This window comes from Alternaria infectoria (assembly GCF_024043175.1).
Source record: "Alternaria infectoria strain BMP 0036 chromosome Unknown scaffold_28, whole genome shotgun sequence".
Classification (NCBI taxonomy): Eukaryota; Fungi; Ascomycota; class Dothideomycetes; order Pleosporales; family Pleosporaceae; genus Alternaria; species Alternaria infectoria.
This window is the reverse complement of record NW_026250717.1, coordinates 87584-113438: the sequence shown is the minus strand read 5'-3', so window position 1 is coordinate 113438 and position 25855 is coordinate 87584. Positions and strand designations below refer to the sequence as shown.

Sequence of the window (25855 nt, the reverse complement as noted above, 5' to 3'; positions counted from 1 at the left end):
GAGCTAGAAGTCGTATGGTGTGTCGCACACAGCCGTGGTTCGCTGGAAGTTTGCACGTGGAAGTTGGCGTGGGAGGAAGCAGCGAGGGAAGCGGGGATGTGGGGTGAACGGTCGCTCCCACGTCGTCGCAATCTTCTCCACTCTCCACCCACCTGGGCATCGCGCCAGCCTAGTAGGCGAGTCAAATACTAGCTCATGGCGGAGGAACCGACGTCGTCTCTACAGTCTGACGGGCTCCAGCCTGGCCATGATATCTTTTGCACACCCCGTAACGACGCATCCCATACGACGAAACTGTACTCAGAACTGAATGTCGCACGGCAAGAAATCCGCCTTATCAACCTCTTGCCTGGCACGGGAGACGATGTCATCGAATGCACGCTCCTCTCGGGTGCACCTTTGCTCGACCTGAAAGGACGATACACAGCTCCATCGTACTGCGCTGGCTCTGCAGAGAATACCGAACACATCGTCCTCAATGGTGCACCTTTCAACGTTTTCGCAAACCTTGCCCACACTTTGAGAGAAGTCCGTCACTTCTGGCAAACTACATACGGTGACCGAGAGTGTCTATTATGGATCGATCAAATCTCGATAAATCAGTACGATATCAACGAGAGATCACACCAAGTTTGCTTCATGCGCGAGATCTACCAGTATGCGGAACAAGTCCTTGTTTGCCTATCGACGGAAAAGGCCGATGCAAGAGGCATGAGATGGCTTATCGACCTCGCTAGAGACGTCCGACCCCGTGCTTTTGATACGATACCAAGGGAGAAACCTCATTTCTCAAACGACGTTGATAGCCGTCGTTCCAGTCAGGAGGAGCGCGCCAAGGTCATTAGATGCGATCATGAAGCCCTCTTAGCAAGTCATCTCTGCAAGAATGCTGAAAACAAAAACACGGACTTCCTAGAAGGGTGGCTCGCTTCCCTCAAGATCATTGAGATGCCTTGGTTTACCAGAGCCTGGGTTTTCCAAGAGTTTATCGTCGCGGCAAACGTGGAGTTCATGTACAGTGGAGAGTTTGCATCTTGGCAGACACTCCTGCCGATATGGATGGCTATATGCTCCACCCACAAGGCCCAGATTATGCGTACAGTTGGATGTGTCCTTGGTACTGCAAGTTCCTTTCCTGCGCCTAGTGTTCTGGCAGAACGCAATCTATATCGAATTTTCCTCTCTATTGCGGGGAGTCAACCAGCGGTAGCTATGCGCAGAGTGACATCCATGATGGATACGAAAGCCCACTGGCGTGGAAACAAGGACCTAAAGGAACTCTTGATGATCTCCCGCGATCGCCATACCTCAGATCCCAGAGACAAGGTGTTTGCATACATCGGCCTCGCACACTCAGCTTATGGAATCTCCCCGAACTATCTTCACTCTATCAATCAGGTCCTGACAGAAGCAACGATGAGCATCATAAAGACTGAAGATAGTCTGGAGGTGCTAAGGAATGTCATAGCTTCAAAGTCACGGAGTGATAGCAGTTTACCTTCTTGGGTTGTTGATTGGACCTGTGAGCAGGAACATTGTGGTGTTCTCTCATTGCTACCATCTCTAGATCAGAACGGAGCTGACGCTTCCTTCCATACGCTCAGAATCTCCAAGGTTAATTACCAGGCTTTGCAAATCAGTGGGATTCTCGTTGACAGATTCGGCGATCGTTCAGACAGCAAGGCCCGGCATGTTCGGGAATTCCGGATGGGTTGGAGATCACCGATGTACTTTTTAGGCCATCTTGTTCCTGTTTGTCTGGGCGATGAGATATGGATGCTTCGTGGGTGCAGAACTCCGCTCATCTTGCGTGCGCAAGGGAATTCTGTGTATGTACTAGTGTCAGCTGCAACGTACGGGCCCAAGCACGCAAGACTCGGTAGTGACGCGTGGCTGGCAAATTTGCTACGGGGTCGAAAGGATAAGCAGGGTGGCTGGCGAGTGATATCCATCATCTAGTCGACGAATTGAATGAAGGCCCAAGTTCAAGGCCATAAGGCCTCAAACACTTAGTTTCATGAAACTCTGTGCCGAATCTAGAGCATCCATCAGCGCATGTCACTGTAATTCCGAAGTGATTACACATCGCCATCACCGATTTCCCTCATTCAGAAGCGCTTCTTGTACTGTGAAACTACATTGATCTACACTACATCCACTATGCAAGCCTCCAACCAGCTACACCAGATTCTGCCTGCGATGGGCGCAATGAAGAAGAAAGGAAACCACACAGCACATTCAATTAATATCGAATTGAAGTTAAACCTCTAGGAAAATCACTTAGAAGCGCCCCAGTACAAGATGTGGACTTGCAATAGTTCTGCTACGAACAAAACCGGCCAGGGTTCTAATGAGAGCAACAAGATTGAGGAAGACAGAGTCGTAGACCCTACGCCTCTTGAAACTCCCACATGCATGCAGCCTCACTACGCACCTGCAGACCTTTCTCTGGAGCACGAGCTGTCTGTCACCTCCTTGGAGGAGCGACAAGCCGGTGAGGATGTCATCATGGCAGACATGCTAACAGCTATGCAACTAGAGGGCATGGAGGTAAGCACTCCTTCCCCTGAGCAGCAGTGGAAGGACATGGGCGTACAAGCTGATACGCGAGCCAGCTCGATCTCAGCTGAGCTGGACGAACAGCGACCCGAAAGTCTTCATGCTTCGGACAGGTCAGCCCATAGCGACTCCTTGACAGCCACAGGTTTCGCAGATGACGAACAGACCGCGCAGCCCGAGGAGTACGCAGAAGATGCCGACTGGTCCCAGGACTTTGATATTGACTTCAGCGCGCTTCTCCCATCGGACTTCCCTGATTTCCCCTTCGATGATTTGAACAACCCCTCCGACGAAAAATGGGCAGAGATGCTGAAAGAAGTCGACGCATGGAACAAAACACACAATAGCGCAGCCGACGAAGACACCCAAACCAACCCCACTCCCGGCGAATCCTTCACATACGCAGTCGACCCATTCACCCCCGAAATCTGCAAAGCCGACCTCATTCGCTGCCCCATCTCCATTCCCACACCAGAAACCGACATCCTCGCCCACTTCTCCACAGAATACGCGCGCTCAATCCGGCTCCTCAAAGTGAAATACCGCTGGTACCATTCCAGCCCCTCAGACTGGCAAAAAGAAGTCATCACCCTCATCTCCGGCATCGACAACGCCTCCAACAACCTAGAACCCTGGCTGCCATTGCACAGGTGGCTCGTACTATACCATCGCCTCATGCAAGGCGCGACGGCCCGTGAGCGTTACAAAACCAAGAATTTCTTGCTGAAGAAGTTGGAGGCGATGGCTAAGATGCGGATGGAGGAGAGTAAGGCAGCGGTTGTGGAGTTACTGCAGGCGAAGGAGATGAAGTTGGCGCATGGGGCTTTGTGTGGGATGAAGCGTGCGGTTGATGAGGATTGTGAGAGAAGGGGGAGTTTGCTGCTTGGGACGATTCCGGAGTTTACGAATGAGCTTGTTGGGGGGTTTTCGGGGAGGTGGTCGTGGGTGGACTGATGGAGATGTGTGGATGTAGAGGTAGAGAACGTGCTTATGCGCAATGGAATTTCAACGTTGAGACAGTTGACACCTTTGCGAATGTACCAAATGCGACATGGCCATCGTCCCATCCTTCCTCACCACTTAGTCATCTCCATCCTCGCAGTACCTCCCCTCACCTCCGGAACTCATCTCCAAGGGCTCGCGGTTATTAGACTACACCCCGTGATCGTGGTTGACGATTAAAAGCAACAAAGATAGTGCCCGTATAAGCTTCCCGATGTCATCTCAAACTATGACGTCACACCTCAAACTCCGAAGTAAGATCGCCCCGGGTCACGAACCGATAGATCTTGGATCCATCGCGCACAGCTCCCACCGTTACAATAAACTTTCCGGCGCGCACTCTACCAGCCTGTGCGCGACAACGATGGACTATTGTATACACACCGGTGTACTCTTGGCCTACGCAGTTCACTGCTGATCCCTTTCGTCTTATCTGCATCATTCCGTCGCGCATGTCCCAACTCCAACCAAGCTCTCGCTTGGATGATTTGCGCAATGCATGCGTTGCCAAGCTACAGCAACGCAAACTTCCGACGTCGAAGGAAGGGGACTCAAAGAACGTGCCAGGATGCTGATTGGCTGTGAAGTCAACAATTCTGTTCGTGCAGGATGCGGGTAAATCATCTTGCAAATTGAGAAACTCAAAATCCATGTCCTTAGCCAACAAGGACTCTGTTGCAAGTAAATGAAAATAAAGACGACGAATACATGGGGATCTAAGATCAACATGGTGTTGGGCGAAGACGCGATGCGCAGAGTTGCGCAGTTTGCTGATCACTGATCGCCCAAAACCTTGCGAGGATCTTCCACTGTCAAGGCGCCTGATAGCAAACTTCGTGTCCAGCATCATGCTTACTGTCCGTAGACTTTCTCGCTTCCTGGTTCCCCATGTCTACCATAGCGTATCTCCGCACGAGTTTCAACCGGTCAGACCCTTCTTTTCCAGACATGCACAACCATTCTCGCATACACGCCATAACCCTCGCATCGAAACTAGCCGAGCCCAGTCCATGAAAACGTGGCACAACACCACCATCTCCACTCCACCACCCCCAGGGAATTTCAGACTACCACTCTTAGCCCTACGAAAGCAAAACCTTCTACCGACATCGTAGGGCTGGGCCAGCGCCACATTCCCCCCCAGCTGAAGAAACAATCGTGACATGGCCATAACCATTCTATCCGCCCGAAGCTACACGTTAGCCTTCCCGCACCGCGCTAGTCGCCACGCTACATCTCTCCGACACCAGCGATTGCTGTGGCGCATCTAGATCCACTTGCTAGTAAATCGTGGAGAGCTGAAAAAAGTAAAATGCAGAATGCAGAATGGGCGGCAGGCGGCTAATGTGAATGTTCGGCGCATGTCCAGTGTTTTCGGGTCAGTCATGCTTAGTCGGTGACAGCGATGGGCGCTGGTGGTGTTCGCTTATCTGGCTGAGGAGGCATACATGTCTCGATGATAGGCTGGCAGCATTGATGGGCTTCTACGTGGGCTTTGTTTGCTGACGCTGGGCTGAGACATGGGTGCGTTGAAGTGCGGAAACGGACATCGGGCTACGCGGTGAGACTGAGGTTTGAACCGAGTGCGTGAAGTCGTCGCCGGCTTGGATTTCGTTCGACAAGCACGGGCGGTCTGGTAGTCTCTGATCTAGCCACGCGGCAGGTGAACGTCCGGCCCTTCTCTCTGTTAGTGACCGCCCGGCAAGTTTGTCGATCTGAGATGGGGCTTGCGTACCCGAGACAATTCTGAAATGGCAAAGATCTGTGAGGATCTGGATTGAATGAAGATCTCAATGGCGTGGTCGAGCATGCATCCAGGCTCGTGGGTCTGCGATTGCGCTCACGGCACGGGAGACGGCACCATTGCGGTGAGTGAAGCGCAGGTGCTTCCTCGGCGAAGTGCAGATCAACAGCATGTGTAAGAAACGGAGAAGGCGTTGCGATGTACTGAAGCAGTGATGTGTCATTAATGATTCTATGTAGCCCAAGTGCTCACTGGAGCTTTGCGACAAAGGAAATGCAAAAGGGTATATTCGTATGAACAGCATGTGATGTGTCGCATCCCAAACGCCTGGTAATGCAATTTTGTCGCACTCTGCGACTCGACCCATGTGTAGCGCCGTATGCAGAATCTGACAGATGCCGTGATGGTGGAGTACAGCAGGTGAGTCTGTGTTGCCGCCTCATTCTAGAGAGTGATTTCATGTGCCTTGTGAAACGCCGTTAAAAATCGATATGGTGAATGCTAGGTCTTCGTTTGCTGATTAGGGAATGACTGCTAGACAATGTTGTCGATGTAGCGGATGCTCGTAGATGATCATTTGCGGAAGACGCTCATGAAGCTCTTGCGTTTGGTCATTCCCGAAGTCATAGGCCTGTCGGCAGGAATAGGAGGCGGCGCTGGGTGCGCGGCGGACGCGGACCTCTTGCCGAACTTGGAGAGTATGGGTTCAGACTTCTTGTTGACGATCCTGCTGTCGTCAATCTTCTCGTTGACAGCTACTCCGGAATCGCGGGATGCGTCGTGAGAAACCTCAGTGGTGACGACTGGTCTTGCGCCATGGTCAGCCTTGGATAGACCACGAGACAGCTGCATGGTACTCTTTGCTTTGAAGACACCAGATCTGCGCGAGCTCTTGGTCATGGCACGCTTGATGTTGCTACCAGTCTCCTCGGCTTGCTGTCGCTCCAAGCGCTCAATTTCGCCGAGGATAGTCATGCCGTTCATGGCAAGGCTCTCTTCGGGGATGGGTACGAATTTGACTACGCCACGCTCCGGCGCAACGCCAATTGACTCAGCCATGAACGTCTGAATCAGGGCGGCATTGCGTTTGTTGGTCGTGGGTTGCAGTTGCACAGGCAGAGCGTTAATGGTGAGCATGTAGGTGGGCTCAAACGAACCCCCGAGGAGCAGACACGCTGAGTGGTTGACCGTTATCATGATGGAGGCTTCTGGCCTTTGATAGCGCGTCGAGAGGTGGTGCGAGAGGTCGGTGACCAGGGTGTATTCGTCTTTGATCTACGCCGGGTTAGTGATTTGCCAAAAGAGTGGAGCTCGGCAGAATAACAACTTACGATAACGTTTGTCCGCAGCTCGGCTACAATGGGGGCATCCTTGGTCACACGGTCGCGAGCCGACGACGCCATGCCGTCCTTGTAGGAGAATTGATCCTCGTAGAACTGTGCACGCGAGCGCGAAGTCATGGGCCGCAGGGGACCTACTTCATCCGCGGCGGCACTCGGGGCGCGGTTCCGGGAGTCGTGCTCGATGTCCTGGACTGACTGGGGCGACGAGGCAAAAGAGAACTGTGAATGCGCGGGTGAGAGCTGTCCATTGGCTTTCTCCGGCGAGAGGAGGGTGGTGCCTGCCTGTTGGGGAAATGCATTGTTGCCGGAGTAGGTCGAGGTGGACGATGGGCGTGACATCTTGGCTTGGGTCGAGGTAGAGTCGTTGACGGAATGGGGCATGACGGAGGAGAGAAAACGATGGGGAATTGAGGATATAAGAGTAACGACCAGGGTTATCTGTCTGGTATGGGATTTGCCTAGATATGGATAAAGGCGTTGGTGCACATGCAAGAGCGCAGATCCCGGCGCGCTTCTCTATCTTGCAGTGTGAGACGAGGTCCGGATTGAGACGCGGTGGCGTTTGGTTATCAGCGGCCTGGAGGAAACAGAAACTGGGAGAGAGTCCGTGGGGAGTCCGTGTATCGATTGACGGTGTGGTGGAAGATGGTGCGGCAGGATGCAAGTGATGGGCGGTAGCAGTCCAGGGTTGAGGAATGGATGACGACTGAGCAAACACCCCGCAGTTGCAAAAGGAAGGCGCTGGTCGGAGAGATGCAGGAGATGGGCCCTGGGCAGAGCACGGCGAACCACTGTATGATATATTCCCATAGTCGCCGCATGCCAGTGCACTTGAGCACCAAGCAGCACCAAGCCTCAAGCATCTCGGGTAGAGCGACAGGGGTGCGGCCTCAAGTTGCAGCATCACCTGCACACGGGCCAGCCGCCCGCCATGCAGTTTTGGGCGCCTGCACACGATCGGACTGGGTATCTGACATGAGGCCTGGCTGAAGACGGCTGTGCGCTGCATCCTTATCTGGCGATGCGTCGAGTGTCGGCGACTCCAGCGAGCCCTCAGCTCTCAGGAAAGCCATGTTTGCTGCTCCAGGTGCGCCACCACCCGCACCTGCCAGCTGTGCCGACCGCGCTTTCCTCACCCCTCGCTGCGACTGCCAGTTGAAAATAGCATCGCCCACAAGGGAAAGGGCAACCCCGTCCCCCCTGGTCCAGGACGTTGGCCTCAATCTCAGCGACAACGCAACACCACTCTGGTCCACTCAATCGAGGTTTGACGCTGGCTCCTAGCCCGCGCACTAACCCCGTCGACGGCCACTCCTCCTACCCCGCCAAACTCAGCCTAGCCTGGAGCCGCTCTTCTTGGACGCTCGCTCCGGAGTCTCGACCTCTGTTCGACGGCCGCGCCTCTCGTGCCATGTCTCTGGTCTGCCTGCACTCTTTCGTCAGGAGGTACGCGGGCGGGAAGAAGCAGCATCCGCTACTCTACCTGGAGCCGCCTTGCTCGCACAGCATCGGCGGTCACTGGCACATGTCGTGGCCACATTCCATCTCCGCAGTTCGGCGCGCTGCCGAGCGAAGCCATACCAGACACCAACGCCGACATGGTCACTGATGTGCGTATGCCTTCCAGATGCAGAAAGGCACGACACTGCACGCGTCACAACCCAATCACTGAGACAGCCACCGGCATTCATCCTTCAATCACTTCCACGCATCATGGGTACCCAAATAATTTGTGTGCAAAGGAGCGGGAGATAAACAGCTGATGCAGGTACTAGTTCTTGTTTGTCCCAGTCTCGACCCCAAAGCGACGGGACCTAGCAATCTCCACTTAAATTCAATGGACCGTACCTAGATAACGACTCAAGCTATTGCTCCTTCTCTGCCACGTCTGTGTAAGGAGTTGGGAGATAGCCAACCGCCCATCTTTGCTCCTACCATGTTCGCTGCGCCTCGACTTCTCCCGAAATGACTCTCCCAATCCACGGTGAACCAGCACCAATCGGAACGCACTGCGCAGAAAACCCCCTGACTTTACAAAATCCTCTTTGTTCGTGGCACAGCTCCATATATGTACTATGTGTCAGGCGCTCTGCACGTCAAGACCCTTTCGAATTGTCTGCTGCCTACGCCGTGTAACGACGTACCCTACCGGTCGCATAGTAGCACCTCGATCTCATTTCCCCACAATTGGCTCTCAGCCTCCCAACTAGATAACTAGTACAACGGCTGGCCTCTCTCTTTGTCTCGATGAAACCGCCTCATCGCGCCATACTCAAGTCACGATTACACCGACGTTATTAGTCTACATACCCCATAGTGAGGGTTCGATCCAATGCGGACACTACGCAAGTAACCGTAATTATCAATACGAAATGAACGGCGCCACCGTGCGGCCCGTATTCTGGCTTGCGATGCAATGTCAAGCTTTTGAGGTGGGCTTGTGGCGCGTAAACGAAGGAAGGATGGTCTGTGTTCTCCGTCATCGTATAACGTTGTTTCTTACACCTGCTCAACGGTCGGTTGAAGTAGTTTGGCTTGGCAATCAGAGACAGTTTCCAGAGAGATTTCGGCTGTGACAGTGTGCATACCCGTGGCGGTGTAGCATAGCGGAAGATTGGGAGATGTGATTAACCAACATAAGGCGCCCATTCCAAAGGCTGTGCAGCACCGAGGACGGTGCGCAATACCGAACGAATGGCCTCATATGAGATGGGGCGCCTTGATTTATGGCCTGAGGATGAACTTGAACCCTTTTGGGGTCATGGAAGCGAACAAATGCTACAGACCTCGGTATCCGAGTGTTGTGTTGTTGTAGTTTATGACGTACACGTGAGAGCGCGGTGTGTTGTGGATCGCGCGGGCACTATCACGAACATCAAGCGCTGCCTCAGCCCACACCTCGTGACTTCCATTGACCGCCCGCAACTCAACGCAAGCTCCATCTAAGCTCGCAATGCCACCTAAGAACGCGACAGCGAATGCCGCGCGCCGGAAAGGCCCGTCTTTCAACCCACCAAGACCCGTGGGTGCGCCTTCTCAAGCATCCACCGCGACGAAACGCGCCCCAGCGGCGGCATCCCGCGCGACAGGTGCCGCAAAGAAGAGCAGCGCGGGGCCCTCGAAGACAGCCTTCACACCAGCTGCTGATGTAATCGATCTATCCGACGATGACCAGGACGAAGAGCTAGCGGAGGATCTGAACATCTCCGACTTTGACGACATCATGGACGATGCACCCACAGTCAATCCACCGCCAGCAGCCGCCGCCCTCGACGAACCCGCTATTTCCCGAGCGCTCCTCGCACGCCTACTTCTAGAGAACTTCGAAGACCCGAACATACAAATACAAACCGGTGCGATGAAGCTGGTGGGCAAGTACATCGACATCTTTGTCACGGAGGCTTTCCTCAGAAGCCAGGACGAGATGAAGGCAGCGGCAAAGGATGGCGGTAGCATCGATGGTTTCCTCCAGGTGGAAGATCTGGAGAAGCTGGCACCCCAACTTGTGCTCGACTTCTGAGAGTGCTGTACACACGACGACACGAAGATCCAGCGCAAACCAGCGACGAGATGAGAAGGACAACTAGCTACTATCTGGATATATGCAGGCTTGTTTGGATATGGGGTTAGCATGTAGCTCCAGGCGACGACCAACGGGGAGCTTCACACCGACCATAGCGCTGGTCTCGTGGACTGCGCCGCACCATACATGCGCTCCTCGCAGCCTATCCTTGGATGACAGAACTGTAAGGGTATTTTTGGAACACCACAAGTCATTGCGAGCGAAGACGGGTGTTCGGCCCACGGCCAAGGCTCGTGGCAGTAAGAGGTGGAGATGTCAAAAGGCCGAAACATGGACATGTACTCATCTGTCGTTTTCAGAACGAACTACTCTTCAGAAGTCAGGCCGAAAACACCTATGAACAAATGAAGGACACGTCGGCCTGGCATGTTTGAAACATGACCACATGACGCCTGGTTTCCAAGATCTTGTCGGTGACTGTTACTCCTACTGCACAGCCTGACCGACATGTAATGCACAATCTCGCAAACAGATCTTCCGGTTGCCTGGCTTGATCGGCCTTGAGATTGCCGTTGCCGCGCGTGGTCTGAAGCATCATGGGGTTCGGCTCAAACACACCCGGAACGTGGAGCGCGTCGCACCCTCAACACCTAGCTGCATCTCGACGAACACCAATATTGCGATATCGTCGACGCGACACTAGAAAAAGCATTTGTTTTTTGCTTTGCACCGCACTGTACTGCGTTATCTTCGACTATCTCTTGCGTGCTTTTCAAATGTTGCAGTCATCTCACAGCGATGATGTTCGCGCTGCAAGCTATAGACAAATATACCCGTTTTAAGCCTCATTTACAGGGTCCTCAGCCGAACCAGGAGGCTGAAGCAGCTCTCGCCTCTAACGTGTCGCAACACCAACCCCATGTATCGGAATAGCTAGTAACCGCCCTAGCCACGCATGCAAATCTTTCATGCCTTAAGATGGCCCTATAGCCGTCACCTCAGGCTCTCTTTTCTTCATCTCTGCATCCCACGTTTCTTGTCACTTTGTGTTGCATTTTCCTTTGCATCTATCTTTCTTTACTTACCTCTTCACAATCTTTAATATACACCTGGCTAGTCCAGCTCGCTACTTTTCACGACCCAAAGCGCTAGTCGCCCATCCACTCTCTTGACGAGACGAGCATCGCAATACGAATCGCATACTTAATACCCAATTCGCCTTTACGCAAACGAACACCACATACACTAGTCAACATGTACTTCTCAAGAGCAACCATCGTCTCCGCCATCTTCGGCCTGGCGTGCGCACAGGAGTCCTCCATGTCCATGTCCATGGGCTCTGCTACTGAGCCGACCCTCTCGTCAGCAGTACTCGGCAGTGTCTCGACCTCTACGCCAGCCGCAATGGCAGGCATGGTCATGACGCACGTAGTCCAGGTCGGAGGTCCCAACGGAAGCCTGACCTTCTCGCCCTCCAACGTCAAGGCACAGCCCGGAGATCTTGTCCAGTTCCAATTCCACCCGAAGGTACGTCCTACCATACTCCCTACTTCTATCTCTCCAACTAACAATACCCCAACAGAACCACTCCGTCGTCCAATCCACCTTCGACAACCCATGCACTCCCATCCAAAACATCATGAGCAACAAGACCGACGCCTTCTTCTCCGGCTTCATGCCCACCAACGCCTCCCTGACCGCCACAAGCCAAGTCCTCACCTACACCATCCGCGTCGCAGACGAGAAGCCCGTATGGTTCTACTGCTCCCAAGGCAAGCATTGCCAGGCTGGTATGGTCGGTGCCATCAACGCGTAAGCCACACTCTCTTGTATAAATCACACCAATCCACTAACACTATATCCAATAGTCCCGCATCTGGCAACAAGACAATGGAAGCCTTCGTCGCCCTCGCCGCTCAAGCTACTGAGAACCTCTCCCCCGGCCAAGCTGCTGGCTCCGGTGGCGCGTCTGGAAACACACCTACCTCGCCCTCTGCCGGCGGCGGCGCAAACTCTGGCACTGATGGCACCTCTGGTGGCGCTGCAGGTGGCGATGCTAGCGGTACTGCCAGCGGTGCTCCTGCCCAGCAGACTGCCAACACCGCGGCTGGTTTCAGCGCCCAGAGCTTCATCGGCTCTGCGGCGGCTGCTATTGTTGCCGCTGTCGCCGTCTTGTAAGGTGGACAATTCGAAGCTTCTTTTTCTGGTGTGATTACGGTGGGTTCATCTATCGTTGTGATGATGGACGGACGGAGGTTGTATGCAAGAATGGCATTATTTTAGTTTATGTGATACCACGTTTATATGCATGGCTTGCAATTGATCTAGAGCTGGTTTTTCACTCTTGGGTCTGCGGTCATTGGCGCTTTTTGCTTTGAGAAATTGGTAGAAAATAATAGAGACGAATATTGATTGCTCGTATAAACTTTCTTCGGACTATTTGGTGAATGAGCATGTCCGAATTGACCTTGTTATCTTCAGGCTCTGTGTATCACCTGATAAACAATCTTACTTTGCGAGTTCAAGCTTTCTAACTTTTACGATGAGACTCGAAGAGACCTAAGATGGCTAGCATGTACCCTCTTATCAATCAACGTCAGCGGGGAACACGTGCGTAGAACAGTGGATGCACACAGGTCAAGCAGTGGAGATATGCGGGTGGGGAAAACGTGCAACACGACTCACAACACCGTGCACAAAAGAGCCCGGGTAGGTTACTCTAAGGAGTATGTGCGACGCCCGGTCGAGACCGACCTGAAAGCATCGTGAGGATTGGCTCTGGTGTTGCTGCCGCGGCGGATCTCGCGTTCATGCGCCATGATGTCATGCAACTGAGCTAAGAGTTTTCACCACCCTGCACCTGCATCCGTCGCCCGCAGAGCCTCTTGCCATCTATACCCCAATCGGACGACTACGGCATGATGATCAATTGCCAGACCGCATTCTTACATGCCGCTGCTGGAGCCGATAAAGACTCTTTCTTGCTGCCTGCCTGAGGTGCCATTGACCCACTCAGACGCGACAGTCTGAAAGATTTCGTCAACGTCGCAACGCGATTAGAGCGAGGCAATTCTCTTACGAGCGTACCTGTATTTGTAACGGACACAAGGAAGCCAAATAAGTCAAGCATTATCGGGTGACCGCCTTAGCTGCTTGAGAACTTGTGGGTTTTCGACCCACTTGGCCCATTCTTTGCTTGAGCCGCATGCAGATCTACGGACGTTTGGCCTGTCGGGAGGTGAGCGCACGTCGGCAAGAAGTGGATTAAGCACATAACGACTAGTTTTTCGCTGCATGGACGAAGCTTACCGTCACATAGTTGGGTCCACAAGACATAACCGCCAAAGAGCACCCCGACATGGCCAGGCTAGGCCCACCCCGAGACACACTTCATCGCCCAGGTTGTCGATGTCGTCGATGGCATCTATCACCCCGATCTCAACGTCAAATTTTAGGCCGATTTTGTACGAAATGGGTTCGCAACAATGGATCCCATTGTGACAGGCCCCTCTCTGAGTGGAGAGTCGTTCTTCGCAACGGGCTTTCTCCTCAGACGTCATTCTGGAGGTGGATGCCAAATGTGGACTTTTGTTGGGTTCAAGAGGGCCTTAATACCCCAACCCGCACCCCGACTCTCATCTCCAGCTTCTTCGTCCAGCCCACCCTACGATGACGGAACGCGAGTCCAGGCACCCTTCGCCCGCCCGAGCTGGGTCAGGCCCAATTTCTGAGAAAGATGATACCTCGCGACGCCCAAGCATCCCAGCCGAGACTAGCGAGGAGGAGAAGTGGCATGTCGATGTCCCTGTCGACCCTCAAGGAAACCACCATCCTTCGATGATCCGTGCAGACGGGAAGCGCGAGCTGAGAGAATGGGAGTGCTGGGATAAGCTCGCATACTCATGGCCCAAGTGGAAGAAGGCCATGTACCTGGCTTCCATCGCTGGAATCCAAATCTCCATGAACTTCAACACGTCGGTCTATCCTAGCGCCGTCAACCCCATCTCCGAACACTTCGGAATCAGCGCACAGGCAGCGCGCGTTGGACAGATGATCTATTTGGTCTTCTATTCCTTTGGCTGCGAGCTATGGGCGCCATGGAGTGAAGAGTTTGGTAGATGGCCGATTCTGCAGCTCAGCATGTTCCTTATCAACATCTGGGAAATTCCATGCTCTGTTGCACCGAACTTCGCCACCATTATAGTCTGCAGAGCTCTTGTAAGTCTCCTCCGTACTTAGTACTTCAAATGCTGATGAGTATTAGGGTGGTCTCTCCACCGCAGGAGGCAGTGTGACTCTTGGTCTAATCGCGGATATGTACGAACCAGAGACGCAGCACTGGCCGCTGTGCTTTATCGTCTTGTCGTCTACGATCGGAACCTCTATTGGTGGTGTCATCGGTGGCCCTATCGAAAAATACCTTTCCTGGCAATGGAACTTTTGGATCCAGTTGATCTTCGGTGTTGCTGTGCAAGCAGTACACTTCTTCATGCCCGAGAGCCGAGCTACCATTCTCATCGATCGCGAGGCCAAGAGACGTCGCAAGACCGGCGAGGATCCCAACATTTACGGACCGAATGAACTTAAATCGCCACGAATTTCCCTCAGGGAAGCCGGGAAGATCTGGCTCCGTCCGTTTGAGATGTTCGTTCGAGAACCAATCGTCTTGTGCCTGTCGCTACTCTCCGGTTTCTCCGACGCTCTGATCTTCACGTTCCTGGAAGCATTCAACGTCACATTCCCGAACAACTTCGGTTTCGGCACACTTCAAGTCGCATGGGCTTTCATTCCTATCAACGCCGCTTACTTCTTCACCTACTTCTTGTACTGGCCTTGGTTCTGGCGCGATGATCACCTGCGCAAGAAGAACGGCCCCGACTGGATGACACCAGAGCGACGGTTGAAGCCGCTTCTTCTGCTTGCGCTCTTCGAGCCTATTGGGCTGTTTGGATTTGCCTGGACTTGTAAGTTGATTTCCGAACAACATCGATTGAACTTCAACTAATAGCGACACAGGTATGGGACCACCACAAACCCATTGGATCGCGCCGATGATCTTCTCCTTCCTCGTCGGACTGGCAAACTTCGCCATCTACTACTCCTCAGTCGATTACATGATCGCCGCCTACGGACCATACTCGGCTTCGGCCACCGGAGGAAACGCGTTCGCTCGTGATTTCCTCGCCGGTATTTCCGCCATGTACGCCACACCGATGTACAACAACCTTGCATCTTCCAGTCCCCAGAAGTCCGAGTACGCCACTACCCTGCTGGCATGCCTGTCTTGTTTGGTCGTGGCACCCATCTACGTCTTCTACTGGAAGGGACCCCAGATCAGAAAGGCTAGTAAATTTGCTTCCCTTCTTGCGGAAGACAGGAAGGCGGAGGGCGTCAGGCGACTCAGTAAGGCTGATAACCTTGAGAACCTTACCGCGTAAACTTCCAGTCACGAAGTCCATGATACCCCAAATATCCTGCATGACGGGTTCGGACGCGTCATTGAAGGTGTTGATCTTTTTACGCAATATACCCGAGTCTTGGAATATTTATAAGTTGGCCACGACTCTGTTTATGTACTGAACATCACTTCATGAACTGGATATCCTTGTCGTATCATATCTATGCGATCACAAAGTCGCGGCAGAATGATGTACAATGGGCTGGCTCTCAGTTTGTAGCGGGGTGAAGACTTACATTTTAGGGGGGCTACGAAACGTCAGACAGTCTCCGGTAGAAGATGATCAATATAACGACATAATTACAGCCACCAAGTGCGCATTTGACTTTCACTGCATTCGATATGCTGTGTCTTTACTTCGCGCCACGAGTCCTATTGATCCATGAAACCGACCACTCTGACCGAATCGATCCGTTCAACATCAGACATCCACTCGCTCTATACTCACAATGTCAGCGTGGCATGACTCATCTTGGCCATCCGCGTTCTTGCACAAGAGTCAAATCGTAGATGTTCGCAGACATCGCTAGAAGCAATGCTCTGTATAAAACAGGGACCTGAACTATTCCCGAATAGTCCCCTTGCAGCAAACACCACCGTGAAAGTCGGAAAGCTTAGTGAAGTATTCAGCTAAGACATATTGGAAAGACACTGAGCTACCGATTCGCGACTTACGGTCCAGCCAAACGATCAAGAATAATTTCGAAATCTATCACACATACACCAATATGACGTTCGGCTCGACACAGATTCTAGCATTCTTGAAGATGCGCAATAACAAGCCAACCAAACGACCAACCGAAACCACCACCACCACCACACCTTCCGAAAAACCCAAAGCCGTCGGCACAAAAACGATGACCTTTACAGACATACACAACCACGCGCACACCTCTCACCCCCAACATGCCAACCCCTCCACCTCCACCGCCGCCGCCAAACTCCCCTCAACCCAACAAAAAAACCAATTCGTACGTGTCTATCCTTCCTCAGCAACACCCCGGTATACTAACCGTCCTGCCGGCTCCTCCAGGTTCCGGGAAAGGCTGAGCTTGGATATGACGGCTCCGAAAATCTCCACTGCTGATGAGCAACCGCGACGCTTGATGGAGAGTATGGTTATGGTGCCTGAGACGAGTGGGATGACTGAAGAGGATATTGGCATGCGAGGCCGGGGATATGGGGAGAAGAAAGATGGGAGACACGGGCAGGCTTGTGTACCCCAGGTCAAGGAAGTCGTCTCCAGTGTCTCCAATCTTATCAAGAGTGCTGTGGAGGTTGTTAGGCAGCGTTCACGGACGCCTTCGCCATCGCCATCATCGATTGGTGATTCTATTAGCGACGAAGAGCCTTTTTCTGTACTCGCCAAACTGGCTAGGACGGAAAAGCTAAACATGCCGCGGCCGCCTCCTCCGGCTGCGGTATGTCTTCAACGCTCTAACGCTGTCAGGTACCGGAATCGTCCACGGCTGCCGTCGCGGGATCAACAAGATGATATGGATATGCTTTGTTATCACCCTGGTGGTGAGGCAGATGCGTATTTCTTACGAGATGTTGATGTCGGATACGGGGGACCTGGACGCCATTCACATTCCGTACCCCCGGACTTTGCTAATACCAACTCACAGCAATGGGAAGGTGCGAACGTCAAAGGTGCGACCTACTCCCATGTTGAATGCTACGAGCTCCCTCAGGTAGGCAGCCCGCAGTATCGTTCTTACGCCGATATGGTAGAGGATGGATCCTGTCCGCGTCTGCGTGTCATGAATCGTACGTGGACAGATCCTTCTCCACCGTCGCTATCATCGAGCTACGGATCTTTCGATAATAAGGACATCAACTTCCGCGCACAACTCGCAGCTTCAGCGTCACTGTGCTACCGGGCTGATATTGATATTCCAGACGACGCCTCAGTTTTGTCGTCATCGTCATGGCCAGACTACCCGGAATATCACGTCGATAGACAAGACGACGTTGCAGACGGCATGTCAGAAGCATTCCTAGCAGCTCGGCGTTTCTTTTCAGATGAATGGTCGGTCGAAGATGCTGTTCCGGCGAAATCTCGTTTTTCGCTTTGCTCGTCCCAGGATGGTGAGTTTGGGGATTGTGGGAATGAGCGGGAATGTGTTGGCGACGGCGGATCAGATGACGCAGCAGAGGCAGTACCGGCATTTCGACGATTCTCTCTTGATGAGGAGTCGTTTGAAGAAGCAGGTTCAGCTGAATCCCGTTTTCTCTCGTCCTCGGTCCCAAACGGTGGTTCCGGAGACCCTGGGGTTGAGCGCTGGTGGGCTAACGATACGCGTCACGTCGATGATAACAGCTCGGCAGACGCTGACGACGAACGCGATGAAGAAAATAATTCGTCTTTCCCGCACTATGTACGTCAGGGGCCACTGAGAGTGCGTAATGCAGCAGTATCGCTATCATCAGAAGGCTCTGTCCCGGCAAGCGCTCCTACCGGCTGGTATTACACACAAAACAGCGCTGAAACTTCAGAGGGTAACCTTGCTGATGATGATCTGGCTTTCTACGAAGGGCTCTACGAAGAACCGAATCCAGACAACCACAGCGGATCGATCGATCAATCGCAGTTCGCGGATTTCGACGGGGATTTTACGGAAGCTCCTTCGCTTACCAACGGCACCTCGCCGGAGAACTCCTCCAGGAATGAATCGAGTAGCGGAAGGGTGTTGCGGGTCGTCAACCAGACCTCCCCCCAGGATGGCGCCGGGTCAGAGAACGACGAGTGCCCGAGTGAGAGCGAATCCAATGACGAACTTCCACGACGTGGTCGAAGTAGAACAAGAAGGGCACAGTAAGTAATGCCTGTCTGCGAACGGTCTTGCATTCGCGTCTAGACTGAAGCATCGTGAACCACACGTGAGAAAGGGACTGTAGGATGAGGTAGGAAGAATGCCACCAGAAAAACTTCAGGGAAGTAAATAGGAGACTGAATCCAGAGATACGCAACCCTTTGACGAGTCAATGACTGTAAATTTTGGTATGAAGTTTTGGCGGTGAGGAAGAATACCGTGGGTAGATCGACAGAGGGTCTGAACATTCTGCTATGAACAGTGCGGAGACGCAGAGGTGTTGAGGGAAACATTGCGTTCGGAGATTTTGGGAAGTAAGATTGGACGTATAACTAGAGCAGAGGTCAGTTTAATGAAAGAATGCTTACTATGTCTTTGGTGTATTTGCGTCGATGTTTTTGTGATGTACACAGCGCGTGCACGCTGAAGCTTCAAGGTGCGGTGCACTGCAGCTGGCTCGCGTCCCCCTTGCCGACTGTGCAGGCCGTCGCGACATTTGTCATATTCAGGTGGAACTGTTCACCATGCGTGCGCTTGCAATCTCGAACGCTTCCTATTTTCATCCTGAAACGCGTTCCTGAAATGTCAGGCAATTGTCGCGTCGCGGGTCAGAGTTTCGGAACTGTGGCGGTGCGATGGTCCTTCCTCTTCGGAACTTGGGAAGCACTGATATTGGCTGCAAGCCTTGTTGAGAGATGGGAGAACTCGACAGAATCTGCTATGCAGAAGACTCCTTTGACATGAGGATATTGGCGTGTATTCTTTCGCGATAGTCGATCAAATCCAACGGCATGCCGATGTCATAATGTCTGCCTTGCCGGCCCGGCAGCGGCGTAGCCAGGAGCGTGGAGCCTAAGCGCTAAACCTACAAGTCCCCGCTATAGCCACAAATCGTCACAGCGCATGGATGCCGAAGCTACCCCCCAGCCATCTGATGGGGGCAGCCATGGACTACTGCGCCGCTGCTGCGGAAGGCCTTGGACGCCTGTCGCAGCTGCCTTGTGCTCTCCAACTTGATATGTGCCTGTGATTACGCGACTGCTAACCTCCTGTGCTGTGTAACGTGCCGCAGCCTCTACTGATCGCGCTCAACAGCATCTTGGTGACATAGCTTACCGCAGCTTCTTTGGCAGTGCTTGAGGGAATTGGACGCTCTTTTGGCAGTGTGGGAGGCATATTTGAAAGAGAACGCATTGTACCTGGCTTTGGAAGCTCATCATGGAGGTATGCATTCAACTCATCCTCCCTTTTGGAGTCACGTCAGCTAATCATTGCGCAGAACACTACTACTACACCATATCGCGACTCTCCGGCACGGGATCAAATAACATCGTCTACCCACCAAACATCACCCAGCTCCTCAGACTCATCCGCGACCATAAAACCGCTGTCCGCAACGCCTCCTCCCTACGCAGACGAAGAGCCCTACCGCGACGACCCCCCAACACCAACAGAAACAGCACCCTCGACGCGTCAAACTACTTCACCGACCCACCAACGGCAGTCACGACGCAGTCCACCCTACCAACCATACACAGACTCACCACCCCACACCCCAGACGCCGATGACGTCCCCCTCGCCCACCTCGTCTCCCACGCGTACACACAGTCGACGGAATTACATCACCAATCCAACGATGCTTTCTATCCAGCCGACGCACCACCACCATACGCAATCGCAGTCCGTCAGTCTTATCGCGACACGCTCGTGCAGTATGTACCCCGTGGTCAGCACGAGGGTCGCGAGGAAGACGAGGAGAGTCAGATTGGTGTGGATGTGGTGAGGCCGGATGATGTGAGGTACTCGGTTGAGAATATTGTTGCGATGTTTGTGGTTGCGGTAATGTTGTTGGTTGTGTCGGGGGTGTTGGCTTGGCTGGCGTTTGGGAGTGGGCTGGTGGGATGATCGCGGATACAGCATTGGGGGTTATGGTACACAGGCGAGCATTCTACACGACTTTTGGATAGGGCGGTGGGATACTTGTTGGCGTTTTACGTTGGATACACTGGAACATGGTACATCGGACACATTGGATACACTGGGTACACTGGGTACATTGGCACGTTGGATGGTCGCATCTTGAAATCATTTTAGCACATACTTCGCATAGCATCAAGACATTGCCATTGGAAATTTTGATCGAGTCTCAAACATACGCACGCAAGTCTAAGATGTACTGGTTAACGTGCTGCACAATTCGACGCTAGCATACCGTGACCGAACAGGGCCGGTTCCAAGTTTAGACACCAGCCTTACGGACCCTGGTGTGGAGAGTTTAGTGGGTCCGTAGCATGGCATCGATGGGCATCGGAACAAAGAAACGCGAAGATAGGACGGACTTGCAAACTGCGCAGAGATGTCAAGCTTGTACCTGTGCAATTCGAACCCATTGCTCGCATAAGGCAAGGCATCCGCAACGTGCAACCTCAGGCATCTAGAGTGCTGAGGTGAGCAGTGTGCAGCGGACCCACCCAGCTCGGGCTTGTAAGACGGATGCATCGTTGATGGATTGGTCAGGCCGCCAGAGTGCTTGAGGAAACTATCCTGTCCTCTTGAGAGTCGGCCCTGCTCAGCACGTGGTGTTCAGCCGGGAATAGTCGTTGCATGTCGCTAGGGTACCGCTGGGAACTGGACTGAACAGACGTGTTTGACAGCGGCTCGACGTGGCTGGTCGTGGGCAATGGCCTTAGTATGTGGCGTAGGATGCCCAGGATGCTGACCGGCGGAGAGTGACCCGCTCTTTGTGTACAATTCACCCCGCCGCGTCAATTTCGCCAGCAAGCGCCGTGGCCAGGAAGGTCAACTGTTGGGTGTGCGCGCGCTGCATCTGCCGTGTCTTGCTCGAGGATACTTTGCCTATCCTCCAGCTGCCCCAGCCAATTCCGGGACTGCGCCGCACCGCGTTGGCGGGCTTTCCTTCACACAGCCTTGCAGCTTGCGCCGTTTGGACCGCGCCCAGCTTGCTGTCAGCCGCAGCACTGCTCCCAGATATCCTGCACCGCACCCCTCCCGCCTGACCAGCCCTCCTCCCTCCTCTCTCATGAGTTCCATGAACGCCCGTTTCAAGAACCTAGTGGGTTCGAAACGCAAGAGTTCCTCACACAATCCCTCGCCCACGCCCCAAGGCAATCCCGCCCCCACGGGAGCGCAACGACCGACGTCGCTATCGCCCCAGGCTTCGAATTCGAGCAGCACCTCGCTCCCCATGAACCAGCAAAACCCCCTGGGCCGCCCGCCCTCATATACCTATGCCCCGCCCGGCGGCCTCGGTGCGCCGCAACAACAGCACGGCCGGCCCGCGAGCCCTCTGCCGCCCATCAACACGGGCGCGCCTGGCTACCCGCCCCAGCAGACGCCTATGGGCTACCCGCCGCAGGCTGGGCCGCCTGGCTATCCTCCCCAGGGCCCGCCGGGAGCTGGACAGTACGGCCAGGGCTACGGCGCTCCTCCGCCGGGAGCTCCTGCCCCTCATGGTCCCCCCGCAACGTACAATAGGCCCTCGGGCATGGCAGAGGTAGCAGGTGAAGGTCGCTCCAAGGCCCAGCTCATTGTGGGCATCGACTTTGTGAGTAGCCTCAGACACCCCCGGACGCAGCCGCAGCTAACCATGCCACACAGGGCACCACCTTCTCCGGCGTCGCATTCGCCTTTGCGACCAACACCGAGGCCAAGGAAGACATCATCACCGAATGGCCTGGCGCGGGCAACCAGACAAAGCAGAAGGTGCGCTAGACCGACCCCTCCACATGCACCCGCTAACCCTTCCCAGATTCCGACCGTCCTCTACTACGACCAGTACCAGAAGGTAGTCGGATGGGGTCCTGACATCGCCGATGCCTTGGCCCCCACGGGCTACCCCAAGCCTGGTGTGCAAAAGGTCGAATGGTTCAAGCTGCAGCTCATGCTGTCCGGAAACACATACATCGACCCCATCAACCTCCCGCCGCTACCCCCGGGCAAGTCTGAGATCGATGTCGCCGCCGACTACCTCTTCCACCTTCGCCAGGCCATGCGGAACCAGCTGCAGAAGACACTTGGTGAGGTCTTCAACCGTGAGGAGCGCAACATCAGATACTACCTGACAGTGCCCGCCATCTGGAACGACGCTGGAAAGGCTGCAACGCGTGCGGCTGCCATTCAGGCTGGTTTCTTGCGGGACGAGAATGACAACCGACTGACCCTCATCACCGAACCCGAAGCCGCCGCCATGTTCTGCTCAAAGACCGGTCTGCTCAACCTCAAGATACACGACGCCGTCCTCATTGTCGATTGCGGTGGTGGCACTGTCGATTTGATCGCCTACGAAGTCGAAGAAGAGCAGCCCTTCTCCGTCGCCGAGTGCACAGCTGGATCCGGAGACTCATGTGGTTCCACTGCGCTCAACCGCAACTTCAGCAACATCCTGCGAGCCAAGATCAGGAAGATGAAACTCCCAGATGGCTCCAAGACAGCCGGTAAAGTGTACGCCAAATGCATCATGGACTTCGAGAACAGGATAAAAGCCGACTTCCGAAACAATGGTCAAAAGTGGGCTGTCGACGTCGGTATCGAGGCTGAATTCCCCGAGGCTGGCATTGAGGAGGGGTACATGACCTTCACCAATGAGGAGATTCTACAGTGCTTTGAGCCTGTGGTGAACCGCATTCTCGAGCTTGTCAGGAACCAGATTATTGCTATTCAGGCACAGAACAGGTCGTTGCAGGTAAGCAGTCACAGATGTCGATACACGTCACTTTCAGTGCTGATTATAGTAGAATGTCTTGGTGGTCGGTGGTTTCGGTGCCTCCGAATATCTCTTCCAACAAATCAAACTCCACGTCCCGCCCCAATTTCAGTCAAAGGTCGTCCGTCCCATGGACTCCGTCGCCGCCATCGTCAAGGGAGCCGTCACAGCCGGTATCACAGAGCGAATTGTCACACACCGTGTTGCGCGTAGGCATTACCTCATGGCCACTCTCCAGCCATTCAAGGAGGGTCACCACCCCGAACAATACCGTGTTCCGTCTCTTGACGGCAAAGATCGCTGCAAGTACACGCGCCAGATTTTCGTGCAAAAGGGCCAAAGAGTCAAGATTGGCGAGCCAGTTAAGGTCTCGTTCTTCAGGCAAGTCGCGCCTGGTGCGACACTCATGTACGAGGATATACTCTACGCATGCGATGACGACGTCTGCCCAGAGTACACCAAAGACCCTCGTAAGTAACAGAACTGCATATGTGAAGCGCATGTGTTAACAGCGAACTAGGCATCAAGGAAGTCGTCACCCTCACATCTGACCTCTCACGAAAGAATCTCGAAAAAGACTTTGAACGCATGGATACCCCTCAAGGTACTTTCTACCGCGTCTACTTTGATATCTACCTCACGCTCGACGGATCCGAATTCAATGCCGAGCTCGTCTGCCAGGGCGAGGTCATGGGCCGCTGCACTGCTCGCTTCAGATAAACAGGGGCAATCGCATCTTGATAATTACCGAGCAAACTACGCACGACTGTTTTTCGAAAAAGTTGTTAATCTGCGGGAGAGCAAACATACTTTTGGACATTTTACTACCGGGATACTGGGCACGATGTATGGGTAGACGAGGACCATGATTGCGACTGTCTCTTCTGCGCGCGCGTCCTCTTTTATCTTGTTTTGTGGGCCAATCTTTTTCCTGACGATCTGGTCCAAAGCGATTGATGATGTTATATAAGCATACCCCGATTCAAACGTTTGAAATAGCAAAATCTTTATCATTGTTTCAATTGGTGCTGCTTGGCGTTCCGATCGTTCCTTGTTCAAGTATCGCTCACGCTTACGTTCGTCGAAGGAACGAGACTGTCGACATGTTGAGTGCCTTCTAATCATAGTGATGGCCAACAATACAGCTATGAGAAGAGATACTGTTGTACATTGAGCAGAGATGCATACAAGCACAAAACCTATCATACACAAACCGCCATGCACCCCACCCCACCCCCTCAATCCTCCAAATCAAACGGCCAAGTATCTCTAATCTCCGCCTCCGTCAACCTCTCCCCCTCCTCACTAACCCACACCCTCTCCCCGCGTTCCCCCACCGCCCCCTCCATCGCCTCCTCAAACCACTCCTTCTGCGCCTTATTCGTCACTTCATACATATCCGCCCACACCCACCCCCCACTCTGTACACCCAGCAGTCTCTGCATCTCCATCTTCATTGTGTGTCGGGCCTCGAACTCGTTATACTTTTCCCAATGCGCAGCATATTCTTCTCGGCTAGGCATGGGATACGCACATGGTCCCACGGTTGAGAAACCTAGTTCCCCCCATCGCCGCGACGTCTGGATGAGTTCCTCGCGGAAGGGGGTGGCACCGTGCAGCCAGGATCTGTGGCCGTAGGTGAAGGGGCGGAGGTAGGCTTCGTCCATTGTACGGGGGATGAGCATTGCAAGGGGGAGATGGGAGTGGATTAGGTGGTCGAAGGCTTCTGCGCGGAGGGTGCTGGCGGGCGTGTATATTGGTTGTTTTTGTTCTCGTTCTTGTTCTTGTCCTTGATCTCCTGCTATCACTTGTCTATCATCCTTCGCAACGACTTCCACTGCTTCTTTCCGTGCAAAGTCAGGTGTGGAGTCCGCGTACCAAAACGCTGGCTGTACAGCTGAAGACTGCCAGTCTAGTATCGCCGTGAGGACCGTTGGATCCTCATCCGAGACGAAGATGTTCCGAGAATGCAGATCTGGGTGGAATAGTATGGGCGTGGACACCGTTTGCATGAGCGTAGTTTGGATCATTTGTTTTGTTATTGCGCGGCAGTATTCTAGTAGGACTTTGTGTTCTGAGATGGTGCCGTGGTAGGACGGGAGGCGGAGGGAAGAGGCGATGCTGGCGAATGGGAGGCGCGAGAGGCCTACGTCGGTGAGGGCGGAGCTGAAGGTGGAGAGGTCGGGCCCTGGGGGGATGATGAGGATGTTGCGCTGATACTGGGATGATGGGTGTTGGCTTACATGGTCCTCGGTTGGGCTTGGTATCGTGATAATACTTCGGTGAGGTGGGATCAGTATCCCAGTACAAGTCGTCGCAACTTGGTCCGATGCAGAATTCTGAGTCTAGCGAGATTGTAGAACCCTCGATGTACGGTGTGTCAGTTCGATAGATACTACCATACGCAGGGAATGCGAGGTTGGCGGCTTCTTTCATTTTCTGGTAGATGGGTTCCATGCACAATGTTCGCTGAACCTCTGTCATTTCGTGCCATTTCGAAGCCAAGCAGACGCCCGGTGCATGTTCCATGATGATGTATTCGCTTCCAATGGTGTTGGAAGCGTCGTCGCTCCAGTCCAGAATCTTAGGAATGGGGATACTGGTCTTGCTTTGCACTAATGAAATAAAATGTCAGTGATTTACTTTACCACACTTCTCATGTTCCAATTCTTGAGATCAGAACGTA

At 53.6% G+C, this 25855-nt stretch overlaps 7 protein-coding genes across 7 annotated transcripts; 5 read left to right on the top strand and 2 right to left on the bottom strand.

Annotated features, from left to right (window-relative positions):
- Positions 1-2301: 2301 nt before the first annotated feature.
- J4E92_009846 (uncharacterized protein) lies at positions 2302-3513 on the top strand (the record flags this gene model as incomplete). The annotated part of the gene is made up of 1 exon (XM_051501188.1): positions 2302-3513. One exon carries the CDS (start codon positions 2302-2304, stop codon positions 3511-3513), a length of 1212 nt encoding a protein of 403 aa, XP_051348573.1.
- A 2365-nt stretch (positions 3514-5878) lies between these two features.
- J4E92_009845 (uncharacterized protein) lies at positions 5879-6987 on the bottom strand (the record flags this gene model as incomplete). Its single annotated transcript, XM_051501187.1, has 2 exons — positions 5879-6580; positions 6637-6987. The coding sequence occupies 2 exons, from the start codon at positions 6985-6987 to the stop codon at positions 5879-5881; spliced, it is 1053 nt and encodes a 350-aa protein (XP_051348572.1).
- A 2614-nt stretch (positions 6988-9601) lies between these two features.
- Positions 9602-10168, top strand: J4E92_009844 (uncharacterized protein; the record flags this gene model as incomplete). The annotated part of the gene is made up of 1 exon (XM_051501186.1): positions 9602-10168. The coding sequence occupies one exon, from the start codon at positions 9602-9604 to the stop codon at positions 10166-10168; it is 567 nt and encodes a 188-aa protein (XP_051348571.1).
- Positions 10169-11425: 1257 nt separating this feature from the next.
- J4E92_009843 (uncharacterized protein) lies at positions 11426-12349 on the top strand (the record flags this gene model as incomplete). The annotated part of the gene is made up of 3 exons (XM_051501185.1): positions 11426-11698; positions 11754-11983; positions 12040-12349. The coding sequence occupies 3 exons, from the start codon at positions 11426-11428 to the stop codon at positions 12347-12349; spliced, it is 813 nt and encodes a 270-aa protein (XP_051348570.1).
- Positions 12350-13840: 1491 nt separating this feature from the next.
- J4E92_009842 (uncharacterized protein) lies at positions 13841-15609 on the top strand (the record flags this gene model as incomplete). The annotated part of the gene is made up of 3 exons (XM_051501184.1): positions 13841-14389; positions 14436-15135; positions 15188-15609. The coding sequence occupies 3 exons, from the start codon at positions 13841-13843 to the stop codon at positions 15607-15609; spliced, it is 1671 nt and encodes a 556-aa protein (XP_051348569.1).
- Positions 15610-21486: 5877 nt separating this feature from the next.
- Positions 21487-23889, top strand: J4E92_009841 (uncharacterized protein; the record flags this gene model as incomplete). Its single annotated transcript, XM_051501183.1, has 5 exons — positions 21487-22011; positions 22065-22169; positions 22216-23148; positions 23201-23639; positions 23690-23889. The coding sequence occupies 5 exons, from the start codon at positions 21487-21489 to the stop codon at positions 23887-23889; spliced, it is 2202 nt and encodes a 733-aa protein (XP_051348568.1).
- A 518-nt stretch (positions 23890-24407) lies between these two features.
- J4E92_009840 (uncharacterized protein) lies at positions 24408-25698 on the bottom strand (the record flags this gene model as incomplete). The annotated part of the gene is made up of 2 exons (XM_051501182.1): positions 24408-25357; positions 25569-25698. The coding sequence occupies 2 exons, from the start codon at positions 25696-25698 to the stop codon at positions 24408-24410; spliced, it is 1080 nt and encodes a 359-aa protein (XP_051348567.1).
- Positions 25699-25855: the final 157 nt, after the last annotated feature.